Source organism: Pseudochaenichthys georgianus, chromosome 22 (genome assembly GCF_902827115.2).
Source record: "Pseudochaenichthys georgianus chromosome 22, fPseGeo1.2, whole genome shotgun sequence".
NCBI lineage: Eukaryota > Metazoa > Chordata > Actinopteri > Perciformes > Channichthyidae > Pseudochaenichthys > Pseudochaenichthys georgianus.
In genome coordinates, this window is record NC_047524.1 from 11802177 (window position 1) to 11821182 (window position 19006).

A 19006-nucleotide genomic window follows, 5' to 3' on the forward strand; every position below is an offset into this window, starting at 1 on the left:
CCATTGCAAACCCAGCCAGTCAAGCCGACTCCGAGTCCGAGCTGTCCGACTTAAGACGAGCATTTTGACACCTCCCCCGGCTGCGATCGGCTACTCTCGTCTACTTTCGAGGCGAGCCGCAATGTGTCTCAAACAAGCCTAGTGATTGCGCAATAGCCCCGCCTCTCCCCACCTCTTCTGCTCACCTCCGCTTACCCCGCGCCATTGCTGAAGTGTTTCGCCACCAACAACAACAACAACAATGGCGGATCGCAGAGTTGCTATCGTGCTCCGGACGCTATTGACCATGCTACAGTTGTTTGTGCAACATCTACAGCAATAATGATGAGGCAATAGCCCCGCCTCTCCCCACCTCTGCTGCTCACCCCCGCGTCAAAGTAAACTGCACCCTGAATTCTGATTATTTATCTTTCTCTCGATATGGACCTAAACGCGAGTGAAATCTAATCTGACAGGACGGAGACACGCAGCTCTGCTCACCTGCAGCTCCTCCCGCTGCAGCAAAACACACACTTCAAGTCATCACCCTTAGCTATTTTAATTACCTCTCAAACTCCCTAAACTAGTTATAATGTATATAAATGTTTATTTGTACTGTCGGCCGGGTCAGATGCTGCATGAGACAGACACTGACGCTGTCCGAAGAGAGGGAGGAAAAAGAGAGGCTCCGTGTATTTTATTATCATATTATATAGAGTCGTTATTCATTTGTTTTAAAGCTCAATAAATAACAAAGAAGACCTTTGACCGACACTTTTTTAATTTTGTCCGGAAGATTTCAACTTTAATACACGTTGACTGGCGAAAAACTCTGCCCGGTTCCCTCGGCCCCCACCACGGAGAATAAACAGAAGGGCAACCATGACAACCATGCTTCTTCGCTGCTTTTGTGGAGGAAGTTACAGCGCCACGTACAGGCTCCTGCATATGTACTGCAGCTTCTCCAGCGGTTGGAGCTAAACGGAGCGGTCTCGTGTGGACAGACACTATCCGGATAACTATTGCGTGTGGACGGAAGCTTGTTTGCGATTGCGTTAATCCTATGCGTTTAGCCGTTTTCGTCCTCGTGTGGCCGCAACCTTAGATGAAAAATAAGGAGCCCCTCCCCAAGCCCCTCTGAGAGATATTTGGTTAAAAAGAACACAATGGTGCTCTAGGAGGAGATTCAGGTGATAAGGTGGACGGGTGTTACCTTGGTTGGTTATTGGCTAACGGTTACACAAGCCAAAAAAACATTATGACATCATAAAGTGGCCAAAATCTCTGCATTTTTCAAGAATTGTTCTATAACCCCATAATGTTTCTCTATGAAATAAAGGCAAATTATGCATCACGTTCCTCCACCTCAATAAAGGCCCTGTCACACTGTCCCGAAATTGACACCCGATGGACACACGATAAAGGAAATGTTCAAATTCGGCTGTGATCGTAGCAACATCGGGCCATTCGTGAGGGCATCTAAGCCATCGTATGACCGCCGGTGGAGTTTCTCAGGCTCCGGCAGCAACTTCGTGAGCGGCAACTTCGTAAGGCACTCGTGAGGGCATCTTGTCAAATCGTGTCATCTTCGTGTTATCATCAGTGCATTCACACTCACTCTGATCGGGGCGAATGCCCGATGGCACCGATGATAACAAGATGCCCTCACGATGGCCTTACGAAGGGCAAAATTGACACACGAATTCAACACGAAAATGAACCTTCGCAAGGTCCTTCGGCAATTTTTTGCCTCCGCTCACGAAGTTGCTGCCGGAGCCTGAGAAACTCCGCCAGCGGTCATACGATGGCTTAAGATGCCCTCACGAATGGCCCGATGTTGCTACGATCACAGCCGAATTTGAACATTTCCTTTATCGTGTGTCCATCGGGTTGTTTTATTGCACAACAAAATCATGTAAATATATTATGTAAATAACCCAATTTGTGTTCTGTGAAACTAAAAAGGATATAATATATTATTTTGAAGGACAGTTGACAGGAAATTGTTGTTGTTATGGAAACAACATTACGGAGAAAACGTAATATTTTCTACATATAAAGACGGAGAAAGTAAAGAACAAAGTCTGAAGATATCAGTACAGTATCATAGTACTGTAACATCATTGTTTTTGGTACTTTCATTGCAGTTGTATGTCTTAAATGTAATGTAAATGTTGCCTTCGTGTGTGGTTCGGGGCCATCTTCGTGCGAAATTCACAATTCCATATTCGTGTGTCCATCGGGTGTCAATTTCGGGACAGTGTGACAGGGCCTTTAGGAAAGTCCAGGACCTGAAAATCCAATAAACATGAATTACAACCAGTAAATAGAAATTAAACTGCGGAGTGCATTCACACATTATTTCGGATACATCTGTGCAGACTCCCAGATGTTACACTTAAATTGCATCTTGAAAAAGCATTTGGTCATAAAGAAAGAAAGCTTGCTCTCACCTGCTCAGACCAGGGGGTAGGTGGCTTGAGTAGCGATGCCACACTGGTTGTGTTTGTTCCTGCTCATCTTGATGTAACCCTGGTCTCCCCATCCGATGCCCCAGCTACAGAAGCAAACACATTACCAACAACATTCAACCCCACTATGTAAAGAACTACAATATAAGTACCAACAGCAAGTAGAGACTAAATTATTGTTTTACTGATGAAAGACAAATTATAGTAGAAATGAATTGTAAGTTAAGTTGAAGAGGTTGACAACGACCTGAGTTTGACTTAATTTGACAGCTATAAATAAGACGCATAACTGCTGCTGTTTGTGGAAACAAGAACTTTCTTAATCCACTACTAAGCGATAGTAGGAAAACGGTCCATACATTTAAATATTAGTACCATATTTTGGTATTTACCTGTTCTTCACCAGCCAGTAGTCATGTCCATTGTCACTGCCGTAACCCACAGCCAGTACAGCATGGCCCAACTTTGAGCTGCTGCATTTTGGCTCATCGTACAGTCCTAGAAACACACAAAGCCACATAAGACAGACATACGTTTGAGTTAAATATATATAATATTTTCTGTCAGAGAATATACGTGTTTATAACTGTTCACCTGAGTGATACAGCTTGAAGGATGCATGCGAAACATCAATGGACACAGACACAGGTCCCATGGTGGCCACAGCGTCTTTCAATGCAACTTCGTCTCCTTGGTTCACGCGGATGTAGCCTGTGCATGTGGCAGCGCTAAGGGCAGGGTTGTGACGGCATTCACCATCCTATTTGGAAGAAAAAATTCAACAATTGACAAAATGTGGAAATGTCTTACGTGGAGGGCCAACATTTTGAAAACATTACGAATGAGATGAGTTCCATCTTCAACTATACTTTTTAGCATGTTAATGACACATTTCTATCTTACACGGGATGCTGTACATTCAAAGAAGAGCCAAACAGATTGTTTACCATAGCCCGATAAGGGTAGGAGTTTTCTGTTTCTATCCCTCCGTTGGCTTCAATGTAATTGATGGCGTGTTTCGCCAAGCCTCCATTGCAACCAGAATTCCCATAGTCACCGGAGCAGTCCACCAGCTGCTGCTCGCTCAGAGACACCAGCTTCCCTGTCTTCCTGAAGTGCTGACCCTCCAGCGAGCCAGTCTGAAAGATAAATGTGTTAAATGAAACCAGAGTATATTGATGTAAAGTTTACTGTATTACCAAAAGAGGACAACAAGTAATGTTTGTACATACTGCACTAAAGGCCCAGCAGGAGCCACAATCCATCTGGTCCTTGACTTCAGTCACATATCCCTTATCCCTCCAGTCAACACTGTTGGGCAGATCGGTTTCTCCAGGCAGTCGGAGGAAAGCAGGACCAGTTTGTGGCAGAGAAGTGTTGAAGAATCCGAGGCAACCCTTGGAAATCAGGTGTCTGTACTCTTCATTTTCCTGATAAAGAAGAGCAAAAGTTTCATTTATTAGGGTCTTTAACTAAAACGCCATTCACTGCATCCTCAAATGCCGATTACAACCAATAATAACAGTTTGTCATAAAAGTTAAAAACAAAAATACTTCAGAAACTATTTGTGTTTTTCTATACATACCATGTCAGCGAATTTGGTCATGCCAAGGCGGTAGGACTTGATGCCCTGATCAGCCATGATGTTGTGCTTCTGCACCAGTCTGCGGTTGTTGAGCCAGATTTCCCTGCGCTGAGCCTCCTCTACCGGGGAGTTGTAGGACCTTCCTGCCAGCAAATTAGAAACAAAAAGACTGATCCTCCAGTAAACAGATTTCCCTTTATTAGCTGAAAAACTAAAATGTATGCTGTAAACTTCTTAACACGTAGGCAGATCACACATTGCTTTACTTTAGACGTTTAGCGGTGTTGTGTGTAAGTGAGTATACATTTAGCACACTCCAAATGTAAGCCTCACAGGCAGTTTTTCCAATGAAAACAGATCTACTGTGATCAACAGACCGCAAAATGAAAAATGTCACCAAATATTCTCTCACCAAACTGGACTTTCCAGGCGTGGAACTCCAGGTCATCTGAAGAGATGGAGGCACAGCTGGCCACGGCCAGAGCAGCAGCAGCAACCAACAACAGCTTCATCCTGACTGACACACAAGCAGAAAAAGCAAAAAGACCCTTTGTTATTTACAGAAAATCATACAGGTTGAGATTAAACTCTTTCACTTCCACTTTTTCTCACCAACAATGTATCTATTTTCTGTTTGCTTTGAATCTCTGTTTCTCTTCCTCAGACTCTCAACTTCATCAGTCTCTGTTTATTTGAATCAATGCCTCACATAACCTCACATGATTCACATAACAACTCTGAATCTGGTCTTTGGATAGGTGAGCCATCATGTTCTGGTTTCATAATGGTTCTGCAGTTCTTGGTGTATGTGCTGAAGTAAAGTACACGAGATGACACCTCTTGCAGACCCAACACTGAAAAACACTGTTTGATTTTTACATTTAATTATAATTCCAATTAAATAGCAATGTGAATTCCTTTAAAAAGGAAATACAGAAATCAAAACATCACATTATACAAATATTCAGGGTGTAATGTGTAACATGTTTTACATGAAACCTAACCAACTAAATTATGCCAAGCGTGATGTTTGTACATACTGCGCTGAAGGCCCAGCAGGAGCCACACTGCTTCTGATCCTTGACTTCAGTCACATATTCCTTATCCTTCCAGTCAACACTGTCTGGCAGATCAAATCCTTCAGGCAGTCGGAGGAAAGCAGAGCCAGTTTGAGGCAGAGAAGTGTTGAAGAAACCGAGGCAACCCTGGAAAATCAGGCGTCTGTACTCTTCATTTTCCTGATAAAGAGGGGCAGAAGTTTCATGTATTAGGGTCTTTAACTAAACCGCATTCACGGTAGGGCTGAACGATTAATCGCGATTTGAAATGATGCGATTATCAAATCGCAAAGCCTTTTTTTTTTACAATTTTTTTTTTTTTCGTGTGTCAGTCATCCACACCAATCAGAAGTGCTGTGCTCCACATGTACCAGCCATTGTTAATCAATCAGAAGTAGCCCATGATAGAAGGTGATAGACAGATTGATCCAATCACCTGCCAAGTGCTTCTGAAAGTGCCTGCCCTTTCCAATATGGCTTCCAATGGAGCTTTAGATGGTTTGGTGAAACAAACCATCTGGGTCATCTGGGTCAGGCTCCATCACATGTTTCTATTACAGGGTGAATCTTAAACTGAAGCTTGACTTTAAAGCAACCCAACGGAAGTTTCATGTAAGTTTAGTTTTTTCACTCGTAGCTCGGGCTGCGGGGGTGCTAGAGACGGGAGTACGTTGATACGACCTTCCTAGCCGGAGTTATGGCCGTATTTTACAATAAACTTCCGTTGGGTCGCTTAAAAACAAATATCGCAATTCGAATCGCAATATTTGTCAGAAAAATCGCAATTAGATTTTTTCTCAAAATCGTGCAGCCCTAATTCACGGCATCCTCACATGCGGATTACAACCAGAGACAATAATAACAGTTTGTCATAAATGCCAAGAGTTTAAAACAAAAAATATGCAGACACTATTTGTGTTTTTTTTTATACATACCACGTCAGCAAAGTAGGTCATGCCAAGGCAGTAGGACTTGATGCTCTGATCAGCCATGATGTTGTGCTTCTGCACCAGTCTGCGGTTGTTGAGCCAGATTTTCCCTACTCTACCGGGGAGTTGTAGGACCTTCCTGCCGGCAAAATAGAGTTTATTTTTTAAATGTTCAGTAAAGAAATTTCCCCTGATAAGAGGAAAAACAAAAATGTATGCTGTAAACTTGTTATCATGTAGGCAGAGCACACATTCCTTTACGTAGACGTTTAGCTGTGTTGTGTGAAAATGAGTACACATTTTAGCACACTCCAATTGTAAGCATCACAGGCAGTTTTTTCATAGAACAAAGATCTACTTTGTTCGACAGCAGACTACAATAATTAGAAATAGCCGGATAAGAGTGTCTCGCCAAACTGGAGTTTCCAGGCATCAAACTCTGTCATCTGGAGAGATGGTTGAACAGCTGGCCACGGCCAGAGCAGCAACCAGCAACAGCTTCATCCTGACTGACACACAGATCCCTTGTGACTTGCAGGAAACCACACAGGTCGAGATTAAACTCTTTCACTTCAGCTTTGTCTCATAAACTTTCCTTTATTCAATGTACCAGCTCTATTTCCTGCTTCCTTTGAATCTCTGTTTCTCTTCCTCAGACTCTTTCTGAACTTCACCAATCTCTGTTTATTTGCATCAATGCACCTGCAGTACAAATAGTGTTTGTGCTTGTCTATCTGTGTGTTCCCTATTATTTCTGCTGTGGTTGCTTACCTGCCTCTATCAAATTGATGTCAAGTTTGAGGTCTGTCCGCCTGTAGGTGATTTAGGGCTCTGCATCTGTTCTTTGGAGGTGAGTCATCATGTTCTGGTTTCATAATGGTTCTGCTGAAGTAAATTCCATGTACAGCATACAACACCTTCTGTCCTTAGACCGTCATATCGTACAAGGAGTTACTTCCAAAGAAACCCCAAAATAAATGAGGATAAAACAGAAGAAACCTTAGGAATAGCAACAAAGGAGGGATCCCTCTCCCTGGAAAGACAGACGTGCAATAGATGTTGTGTGTATAGATTAATAAATAATCATTTAGCCACAGCCACAACTCATGATCCAGGTGTAACCTTTAATGCTGACAAACTGCCAGGTGAGAGACTCAAAAACTCTGAGGATGATGCCCTGGATGCTAAGTTAGTAACCTGCATTACTACATGCATTTATGGAACATGAGTGCATTCAGATAACGAGACAAAAGAGAGGTGAAATGTGACATTTCCTCAACAGTATAAGCCTATAGCAACATAATAAGGAGCTGGTCCAAGGCAAGCCTGAGCCAGCCCTAACTCTAAGCTTTATCAAAAAGGAGAGTCTAAAGCTTACTCTTAAAAATGGAGAGACAGTCTATCTCCTGAACACAAACTGGAACCTGGTTCCACAGAAGAAGAGCTTGATAGCAGAAGGTTTTTGTGTGCTTACGCGCTCTTGAGAAAGAGGTTGGCATGTGTGGATGTTTTAACATACAGAGTACATACCTAGATGTTCATGTGCATTAGTGTGTGTAAAGTTACCGATGAATTGTTTGATTCTGCAGACAAACAGAAACATTGGTTTTCAGAGTTTTCCACCACCACAACTCCAACATTATTTGCTTTCTCTTGACCGAAACAATACACAAATAATTCCTTCTAATTTAACTCTGGATAATAACCAAAAAAAAGACAACGGATGGAAAATAACACAACCACGTAATAGCTGCTTTTATAGTCGTTTTTTAGCCAATATACATTTTTCCCAAAAGATGGCAGTATTGCACATTGGAAGGGCAACATTTTTACTACAGAATGAGATGAGTTCCATCTTCCACTAAACTTTTTGCAGGATAATGACAAAGATCACAGGATGCTCTAAAGAAGTTTTCAACCAAACAGATATTGTTGGTAACACTATTTTGATAGTCCATCTGTTGACACTCTATAAGTCATCAGTTGACATTTTTTTTTTTTTTTTTTTTTTTTTATCCTTTATTTATCCAGGAATGTCCCATTGAGATACAAGATCTCTTCTTCCAGGGAGTCCTGACCTTCAACAACACAGTTTCAACAGACAAGTAACATGCATTCAACTAACTGCCAATAGAATATAAGGTACATCTCAGGTGTTGATCTATAGATTTGACAAAAAGTGTCTGTTGACTGTCAACAGGTTTTTTTGCAACAGGTTATTAACCACTATTCAACCTTACTATCTGTTGATTGTGTCAGCCTCAAAATTGACAATCAACTACTCAAAAGCAATCTGTCAGTTGAAAGTCAACTAACTAACTAACTAAGAGTCAAGATGTCAATAATTTGGCAACAGAGCCTTCAGTGTCGCAGCCCCCACCCTCTGGAATTCTCTGCCCTCTGCAATCAGGAATGCAGACACTCTGGACACCTTCAAAAAACACCTCAAACACCATCTGTTCACTCAGGCCTTTGGCCTCAACTAATATACAGTCACTTATTTCCTGCTATTGCTCTGTATGATTATTATTACCTTTTGTTTTGTTACTTCCCATTGTAAAGCGTCCTTGGGTTTCGTGAAAGGCGCTATATAAATTGAAATTATTATTATTAACTAAAGATTACATTAAGCATTAGTTGACGATCAACAGATAAGCAACTTTAGAGTTTAGTTGACGATCTGTTGATCGTTAACTAATCTAGAGTTGACTATCAGCATACTTTTATTAGGCATTCTCCACTAAGCGTTTGTAGGCATGTGTTAGGACTATCCAATTAAAGTGAAAAACTGTTGAGAACAGTAGAAAGTCTAACCTATCAATGGAACACATACATTCATCCACTAATTATATGCAACAGACATGGGAATAAAGCAAAATGTTTTGCACAACTGATCACGAACACTGGATAACTGAAGTCAATACCAGGCTATAAAGCACAGTAAATGTAAACACTATGTTAAGGCAACCGAACAACTATAAATAACAACTATAAACAAAAATAAGCGAAAACATGCACGGTTGAAAAACTGTGTGGCTTCCCTCTGGTGATTCCCAATCCCTAATGCTGTGCACCTGTGTCCTCCCCAAATAGTAGGCTTCACCCTGAAATTGGCTGAGTCCCCGCCTATGCCCAGGTCAATTCAGTAGTATCACAGCACCTTCATATATAAATATTAAAATACATCAAATTGGCTGCAACACACCGGCTCCTAATTGTTACTGTATAATAACGTAACAATTCAACAACATACAAAACATTGCAGCCAAATAGAATAGTCCATATCAGTATTCTCAATCCATAATGTTCATTGTTCATGTAGATCAGGGGTACTCAAATACAAATCTTAAAGGTCCAAAATAAATGTTTCAATAAGACAAAGGTCCGTTTATTACGGTCATTCAAACTTTTAAACAATTGCAACAAGATTCTTTACACGAGGTTGCAAAAACAAAAATAATCTGTATGCAGCAGTTTTCATTGTTATTGTGTCTGTGCTTGATCCCTCAGAGTCGCAGTGTAAGAGCTGCACAGTTATGAATAAAGGCAGCTGCACTCTTTTTCATTCAGCATTCCCATTATTACTTTATAAATGTCTTCCCCCCCTTGTGTGTCCACTGGGGTTCGTCAGGCCCAACACATCTTCAACAAACTCCCCCTTTGCCTCATCATAAAAACTCACAAACACCAGCAACTGAGCATTGTCAGTGGTGTCAGTGGACTCATCCACAGCTAAGGAAATGCACTGTGCATTTTTTATTCCATCACAAAGCTGATTAATCAAATCACCAGTCGCCAGTCTTTATGTTCTTCTGGTTGCTGTGGAATCTGAGAGGGGGATTTGCTTGATTTGACCTGTTATTTCCTCTTTTTGTTTGCCTTCAACATTGTCTCCATCACTTCAGTCATGCCTTCTTTTATACTTCAGTTATTATCCAGTGGAATGTCCTTACCTACTGGCCTAGTTAAATAAAAGTGGTTACTTTTTTTTGGCTGGGCAGTGTAGTTTTACACACCGTCTTATTTGACTTTCTCAGGACTTAAAACAGTTTTTTGGGGGCAGACCCCCTCAAAGAAAAAAATATATTTACACACGTAAGGTCATCTTAATAGTTTTGTATGCTCATCCGTGAGCAGAGCATCAAGTTGACGTGTATTACAGCTGAATGCGGCGATTACCATTTTGTTCAGCAAAACGCCTCACACACTGATTAAGATCAACAGCTTTAGTGCGTTTTGATTCAATGCTGAGTACAGCCAAACTGAGAGTCTCTTCTCTGTCAGTGTAGACCGCAAATACCTCATTCCTTCAGTGCTTGGGTCCGAATGCTTCTCGTTTTGCGCCCTCCCGTTCAAATGAAATCGCCGCCAATCATATGTCCACGCCATAGACTGTATATATAAATGGACGTAGGGTCCGTGACGTCACCCATAGGATTCTGCAGAGTTGCCGTGAAGCCCTTAGTAGGCGGAGTCGGCCACTAACGGCTCAACAGTGACGTCAGAGTTCAACTCCCGCCTTCTCCAAATAAGGGCAAAGAGGCGGAGCCGAGGCGGGACCTGCTGCCACCCAGCTGGAAGTTCCAGAGCTAGCTGAAGCTACCAAGCTAAGCTAACATGCTCCCCATCTGCACACTGCCGTCGCATTTTACGTTTCTAAGGTAAGCGGCCATGAAACTATTCAGCAAAACTATAAATAATAATCTAAGTTATTGAGTTTTTAGCATAATACTTCAGAATCTTAAAACCCCTTAACGTGTGTATGCAATTGTGCTAAATTCAACACTGGAATCAAGCAAATATTAATATGTTTGCATGACATTAGTTATTTATATTTTGATATCACTTAACCATACGTTTAATACATTTAAGTCAAGCTAAGGTACATGTGATGGTAGCTAGTTAGTGCTCTTACCTGTGAGGCCAACAGCATAATAACCAGACTATCATTAAAAATAAGTACCAGTTCTAGATCCTTGACTTTAGACAAACAATTCAAAAGACAAAATGTATTTAAAGACCAATCTTTATTTGAATGTGCCTCTTAACCTGAGATATTAGTTATACAGTAATAGTATTGACAATCTAAAAAAACTGAGCAACTCAACCGTCAACTTTATATTTCTTATTGTCTAAAGCATTTATTATTTTCATTTCCCCCCTCTCATATTCAGAGTGGACGGATTGAGACAGCATGGTGTCCAGAGGGCTGCAGAGACTTCAGGGAGAAACCTCCGTGTGATGGACGTCCTGTCTGTTGGTGTGGAGAGGACTGAGGGTCTTTCCTCAGCGAGGAGGACCAGGCCTGATGGAGGAGCCCATGCTGGGCACAGCTGATACCAACTGCACAGGCCTAGTCTGTCACGTTATTTGACTAAATGTGTTTACTTATACATTTAATAGGTTTACACCTTCTGTCCATATGTGCTTTTTATTTAAAACATTTGATTAAGTTTTGGTTCACATTTCAATAAATTGTATTTGTATTTGCATTCCTTTTGTCCATTATTCTTACTGAAAATGTTAGATTACACATTCACATCTGACTGAAGATTGGCCCCATTTATTTGTGACGTTGCAAACTCTGCGGTACAAGGCACAGGTGATGTGAAGCTCATAAAGTGAGGCAAATAGAAATAATCAGCTGATGGAGTGCAGATGTGGAAATAGCTGCATTCGATCAGCTGACTGTTTTTACAATAAAAGTTGTTTATAGTGAATGTCCTGTACTGGTCTTAACATCTCATAGCATCAGCTTTTAATGATCCTCTTGGATTCATTTCATTTCAAATCTTTATTTATTCAGATTGGTCCCATTGAGATCATAGATCTCTTTTTCAAGGGAGACCTGCAGCATATAGATTCCACATGAAACATAAAACAATAAAGGACATTATACATTATATTTACAGGATACATAGTTATAGACATTTACAAGTGCCCATTGTATCAGCAAGCATTTCATTTACCCTAGCTTTAAAAACATGCAGAGGAATGAGATTGCTCAGTTTCAATTCTTGCTGAAGATTGTTCCAAGCAAATGGAGCTGCGCACATAAAAGCTGTCTTACCGAAGACAGTCCTTGCTCTTGGCACATCTAACAAGACTACATCATGTGACCTCAGACAATAGCTGCTTGCAACTCTCTGTGTTATCAGAGAGCAGATATAATACGGGAGTTTACCCAACAAAGCTTTATAGATAAACGTGTACCAATGACTGAGCCTCCGTACAGAGAGTGATGGTAAACCTGCCTTGGTATACAGTGTACAGTGATGTGTAAGCGCTTTACAATTTGTGACAAATCTCAGAGCACTGTGATACACAGCATCCAATTTGCTCAGGTAATTGGCAGGTGCATTCATATACAACAAATCCCCATAGTCCAGCACAGGTAAAAAGGTCACAGTGACTAGCCTTTTCCTGGCCTCAAGCGAGAAACAGGACTTGTTTCTGAAAAAGAAACCCAGCCTAACCCTCAGTTTTTTAAGCAGGTTATTGACATGGAGTTTAAAAGAGAGACAATCATCAAGCCAGATACCCAGGTATTTGTAACAGGCAACAACTTCAAGTTTTGTTCCTTGCGTAGTTACAATATCTAAAACAGGCTCTGGTGTCTTTTTAGCTTTTGAAAAGAGCATTACCTTGGTTTTATCCACATTTAAAAGAAGCTTAAGCTCAGAGAGCTGAGTCTGAATAGTGTTAAAAACAGCCTGTAATTTAACACCAGCCTCCTGAATGGAGGGACCTGCACAGTACATCACAGTATCATCCGCATAAAAATGTAAAGTAGCTTCATCCACATTATCACCTACGCTGTTAATATATATGGAGAATAAAAGTGGTCCTAAAACAGAACCTTGTGGTACACCATTAGAAATGTTTAACCATTCAGAAGACAGTCCATCAAAATGAACACATTGGGACCTTTCAGAGAGGTAGTTCACAAACCACCCCACTGCAAGGCTGGATATGCCAATACTGAGTAGCCTCTGCTTTAAAATGGATGTTCTTCTTGACCCTCAGAGAAGGAGAACATGTCGTGTCTTTCAGGTATGTCCTTTCCTAACAAAAATGACAGGAAACATAAAACATATTATTGCAGAACAAGTGTGTTATTTATGAAAGTGGTGTGTTTGTGTGTTTAGGGGCTGTAGATATCATTATTTTGTAATTGTAATGTTTTTTTTTTAAATTTAAACAATGAGCTACAAAGACAATCAGATTATGAAGGAACAGTATGAAGTTCATCAACATTGAAATATATGTTATTATCAAAATAATATTTAACTGTTATCAAAACGTAGTGCAACTGTAGAAGCTTGCTCTGTTGTCTCACTGAAAGAATCACTTTTACCACGTTTTTTACAGACAATATTGAGAGATACATCTTTGCCTTCAATACATTAAATTAGAAAGCTGACAAAGTCATATTGCTAAATATCTAAATGTAACTTTTTGCATGGAAAAACCCCTCAACTTAACTGATGTGTAGGTGATCTAGTATTTAGTATTGTTTAATGGAATGTATATCAGTGTATTCAAGTCAATACTTCATTCATTTAAACCAATATCTTTCTTGATTCTTTGTACAGTAAGAAAAAAAGAGTCTTTGTACCTGTGCTGAAGTTCACTGCTGTGAGGAGTCCAGTTCTGTCTCTCACTCTCTGGTCCAGCCTGTCTGCATCACCTGGACAGCTTAAACAAACAGATATATATATATATGTAAAGTACCATGTGTACAAACAATATAACTGATTCTCTTCTGTTGAACATGTTGGATTGTGTATTGTCCGAGTCAGGGTCCTTTTTATTTTACTGTAACTTTGGAAGTTGTGTTACCAATGCTTACTGTTTATTTTATATCAATTTGTAATACAATTAATAAAAACAACAAGGTTTGGGTCCATTCTTCAGATGACTGTGACGTTAACGTGTAAGCTCAATAATGAACTCCAGCTCAATCAACCATGTTGTAATATCTAAGTAATCATCTTGAAATATGACATTAATAATTGTAATATACACATATCTTATTGTGAGGTTGATTTCACATAACTACTTCGACATTAACTTGTCTACATACTTGAGCATAGCCAATTTAAATTAACCTTAGCGATGCATACAGTTCCTCCTACATAATAAAATATCTCTAAGTTACAAGGATGTAACCTTATTTTATCAACCTCAAACAGAAGCCGTTTGTTCAACAGTATTATCCCACTTAACACTTGTCTATTTCGTTTTAACCTTTATATATACAGTCTATGATTTTAACTTGGAGGGTACGATTACAATCGTTAGCACCGATGTAGCTACCACTAGCTTACATGCTAACCCAAGCCTTACCATTCATTACGTAGCTGATTAAAATCATTAACACATAAATAAAGCCCTCGAATTTCACTTACCGCATTCATGCACCGTCTGTTTTAACGGCAGAGCGAGTCACAATAGTCTGATATATAAGCATGAAGAACAAACAACCACGGCCGGCTACAAGTTGTGTTCCTTGGATGAGCTGAGCAGGCAGAGTCCCTGTAGCTAGCTTCACGGAGCAGCTAGCGGAGAGACAAGAAGCTAACAGCGGCAGGCACTTGACAGAGCCGTCACTCAATGTGACCACGCCCTAATTTATGCAAAAACTTTAAGACCTAATATAAATAAAAGGGTCGCGTTAGAAAACAATTCACTCTCAGATCCATAATCATGAAGGTGGAATCTAACTATATCGATAATAAAATGTATGGAGCCAGGGAGAGAAACATGTTTTTTTCTGCTGTAAAGTTGGGCATTTTAACATGGGGGTCTATGGAAATTGCTCCTTTCTGCAGCCATCGCCTATCGGCCAATATATGAACTGCAGTGTGTGACACTTCCGTATTGGCTTCACAGCTCTACCCCACAGTTTGCCGCTTGGTCCACGCTCGCGCCAGGACCGGGGGAGGAGTTACATGACGTGCATCTTGTGCTGCATTCACTTGCACTCGGACATTAGAGACTTTCTCTCATAAATGTCCGATGAGCGCTGTTTGCAGTCTATGGACATAGCGGATCATTTTTGACTCGTTGCGTTGTGGCGATGTCTCGCAGATAACACAGATAATACAGATAATACATATGAAAAGTATAATTTGCTCAGAGTCCAGAGACAGTTGTGGTTCGGTCCGGATCGGAGTCCGTACTTTGAGGATGCCTGATGTGGATAATCCAATAGGGTTGGTAACCCCAATAATAGAAGTTGGGTTTCAGTCTTTATTCAGCTTCCAATAGAAGACCGATCTCGTGATTGGTCGCTCCAGGATGTTATACTTCGTCTGGACTTTAACCGACTGCACAAGTCCTTGTCTGTCGGGAAAGGTCTGCAGTACCTTGCCCAACAGCCAGGATCCGCGAGGGGCATTAGAGTCCGCTACAATGACAATGTCTCCTGTGACAAAGTTCCTCTTGTCCTTTGGCCACCGTTGTCTCTCTTGCAACAGTGTTACATACTCCTGAATCCATCTGTGCCAAAAGAGATTGGCAAGGAATTGAACTTGCCTCCATCGTCGTTTGGAGTAGGAGTCATTATTGTCAAAAAGCCCGGGTGGTAGAGAAGGTTTGCCTTTTAACAAGAGAATGTGATTTGGAGTCAGGGGTTCGAGATCATTTGGATCCTCTGAGGTTTTTGTAATGGGACGGTCATTCAATATGGCTTCCACTTCGCACAGGAGTGTTTGTAGTCCTTCATCACTCAAATGTTGCTGATGAAGTATAGAGTTCAGCACTTTCCTGACCATGCGAATGACTCTTTCCCATACTCCTCCATGATGGTATGCGGCTGGAGTGTTGAAACTCCATTTCACTCCAGAATGAAGCAGTGAGTTTTGAATTTTCTGATGGTTCAAATGAGATAGAGCTTCTCTCAGCTCACGTTCTGCTCCAACAAAGTTGATTCCGTTGTCTGATTTGCTGTGTGATACTTGGCCTCGCCTGGAAATGTATCTGCGTATTGTATTGATGCAAGAACTGGTTTCCAATGAATAGGCCATTTCCAGATGGACTGCCCGACTGGCCATGCAGGTGAAGATAACTCCATAGCGTTTGATGAGGCTGCGGCCTCTCTTCACTTCAAACGGCCCAAAATAGTCAATGCCCACATTTGTGAATGGTGGAAGATCAGATTGCAGTCTTTCTTTTGGCAAATCTGCCATCATTTGTTCACCCAGCTTTCCCCTATATCGTCTGCAGACAACACAGGAAGAGAGGATCTTTCTAGCAGCAGCATTTGCTCTGGTGATCCAGTATAGTCGACGAAGTCTGGAAAGTAGGTGATTTCTTCCACAGTGTCCTAACTGTTCATGAATGTAGCGTAAGATTAGAGTGGCGATGTGTTGGTCCTTAGCAAGAATGACTGGATGTTTTGTGTCTTCAGGCATTGCTCCTTTGCTAAGCCTACCTCCCACTCTCAAGATTCCTTGTTTCAGCACCGGATCAAGTTTATAAATGTGACTGCTTTTCTTCACTGCAGATGTTCCCTTTTTCAAAGCAGTGACTTCATCACTAAACTTGTCCATTTGGCAGTACTGAATGATGACACTTTCTGCCGCGTCAATATCTTCAGGAAATAAGACGTGACCACCCATTGTGGCTCTGAATCTTTTCATGTCCTCTTCCTCTTTATTCTTTTGTTGGGTTGGGTCAAGTCCACTGCTGGACAGAGAAGCTTGTATTTCTTTTCTCTTTTGACTCAACAATTGCAACGTCTTTCTCAGCTGGAGAAACCACGCAACTGAGATCTTAAGCCTTTTCCACGAGGAGAAGTGGGTTATTAGTTGATTTACTGCATTCTGTGGGTCTTCATCAGAGATGTTATTTGTTGCATTTGGTGCATCATTAATGATGACAGTATTAACTGAAACTTCTCCTCTAACCTCTGGGTCATCACTGCTGATGGAAGTTGAATCCAAGATGTTAAGAGGCCATTCCTCTTCACTCTTGGATAGAAACTCTGGGCCATGGATCCATCTGCTGCAAGTGAGAAGGTGTTCAACTTTCACCCCACGAGAGGCCTCATCAGCTGGGTTCCGTTTTGTGTCAACGTACCTCCATTGTGAGATGTCTGTGGCTTCTCTTATAGCAGGGACCCTATTGGCAACAAAGGTGTGAAAGCGCTTTGTTTCATTCCTGATATACTTTAACACTGTTGTGCTGTCTGTCCAGAAGATTGAGTTTTCCAGCTCTAGTTGCAACTCTGCTTTCAGGAGTCTGTCAACTCTCGCTGCCAGCACAGCAGCTGTTAGTTCCATCCTTGGGATTGTCACATTCTTTAGAGGAGCAACTCGTGCCTTTCCAAGAACGAAAGTTACATGGATCTTCTCATCATCACTCTGCAGCCTCAAGTATGAAACTGTGCCATAGCCGTTTTCGCTGGCGTCAGAGAAATTATGTAGTTGGGCACTTGTGAGCTGTCCAAATCCTTTGGGTTTAAAACATCGCGGCACACTGAAAGTGCTGAGTCTTCTTAGATCTTCTAGCCACTCCACCCACTGCAACTGGTAGTTTTGAGGAATGTGCTGATCCCAACTGTAGCTCATCTTACAGAGGTTTTGCAACATTATCTTGACAGGTAAGGTGAAGGGTGCTAAAAATCCAATGGGCTCGTAGACCGAGCTCACCACCGACAGGATACCTCTTCTTGTGAATGGTCTTTCTTGGACTGCCATCTTGAACCTAAAGGTGTCAGTTTATGCGCACCACTGCAGTCCCAGGGTTCTTTCGACAGGAAGGCTGTCTCTGTCGAAATCCAGTTCTTTCACTTCCTTGGCTCTTTTCTCCACATCAATGGCTTCCAACACTGACCTGCTGTTGCTGATCCATTTCAGCAGTTGGAATCCTCCCAACTGGCATAGAGCGGTAAGGTCTGTAACCAAAGACATGGCTTCTGCCTCTGAATACAAGGATTTCAAGCAATCGTCCACATAAAAGCTCTTCAGCCGTTTTTCTAAGGGCAAAACTGGCACAGCTGGGCGATGATATTGCACCAAACAGATGAACAGTCATTCTGTACTCAGTGAGTGGCTGTGTCAGATCACCTCTTGGCCACCATAGGAAGCGAAGAAAGTCTACATCCTGTTTTGCCACTTGGACTTGATGATACATAGCTTTTATGTCATGTCAGCTATAACTGCTATAGAGTTTAGGCGAAACCTTGTGAGAACTCTGAGCAAGGAATTTGTCAAGTCAGGTCCCTGGAGTAGTTTAGTGTTGAGTGACACACCTTTGTAGCTTGCCGCACAGTCAAATACCACTCAGGGTTTTCTTTTTAGGATGGTACACCCCATGATGCCGGATGTACCATACCTTTCCTTCTTTTCCTTTCACCTGATGCTCTGGCACACTCTGCATAGCCATTGTTTATGACATCACCAAGAAAGTTGGTGTATTCCTCTTTGAATGTTGGATTTCTCTCCAATTTACTTTTTAGGCAGAGGACCCTTTGCTCAGCAAGATGGCGGTTGTTGGGCATGACAACATTGTCCTCTTCTCCAAAAGGCAACTTCAAGCAGTAATGTCCATTGTTGAGTTCAGCTGAAATGTTGGCAATTTGCATGAACTTAAGATCTTCTATGGACATTTCTGGCTTGTCTTCTGCTGATTTCTCATTGAAGTCATGGTTGTACTGCTTCACCAGCAGTTCCTCTATGTGAGCAATGAATATGCGGTTGGCTGTGACTGTGGGGCAGCTACTCCCACTCTCATTGCCTCCTCTCAATGGTCCGTTGACAACCCATCCCAATAGGGTTCTAACAGTGTAAGGTCCTTTACCCCTGCTGTTTATCACTTCCCATGGCTCCATTACTTCTGGAGAGTTAGTTCCAATTAACAGCTCCACATCAGCATCGATAGCAGGAATTTCCACAGAGTCCAAGTATGGCCAAGCATACAAGTCTTCCTGTTGTGGGATGTTATTACGAGTCACAGGCATCTTGCGTTGGGTGTAC

General features: G+C 41.6%; 1 protein-coding gene and 1 pseudogene across 1 annotated transcript; both read right to left on the minus strand.

Moving 5' to 3' along the window:
* Positions 1–1864: 1864 nt before the first annotated feature.
* On the minus strand, positions 1865–4548 carry LOC117467534 (procathepsin L-like). The gene is made up of 8 exons (XM_034111205.2): positions 4449–4548; positions 4037–4179; positions 3683–3880; positions 3398–3589; positions 3045–3210; positions 2843–2948; positions 2433–2536; positions 1865–2270 (listed from the first exon to the last, which is right to left on the minus strand). Exons 1-7 carry the CDS (start codon positions 4546–4548, stop codon positions 2437–2439), a joined length of 1005 nt encoding a protein of 334 aa, XP_033967096.1. The 3' UTR covers positions 1865–2270; positions 2433–2436.
* An 11690-nt stretch (positions 4549–16238) lies between these two features.
* On the minus strand, positions 16239–18164 carry LOC139432918 (uncharacterized; annotated as a pseudogene).
* Between the last annotated feature and the right edge of the window lie 842 nt (positions 18165–19006).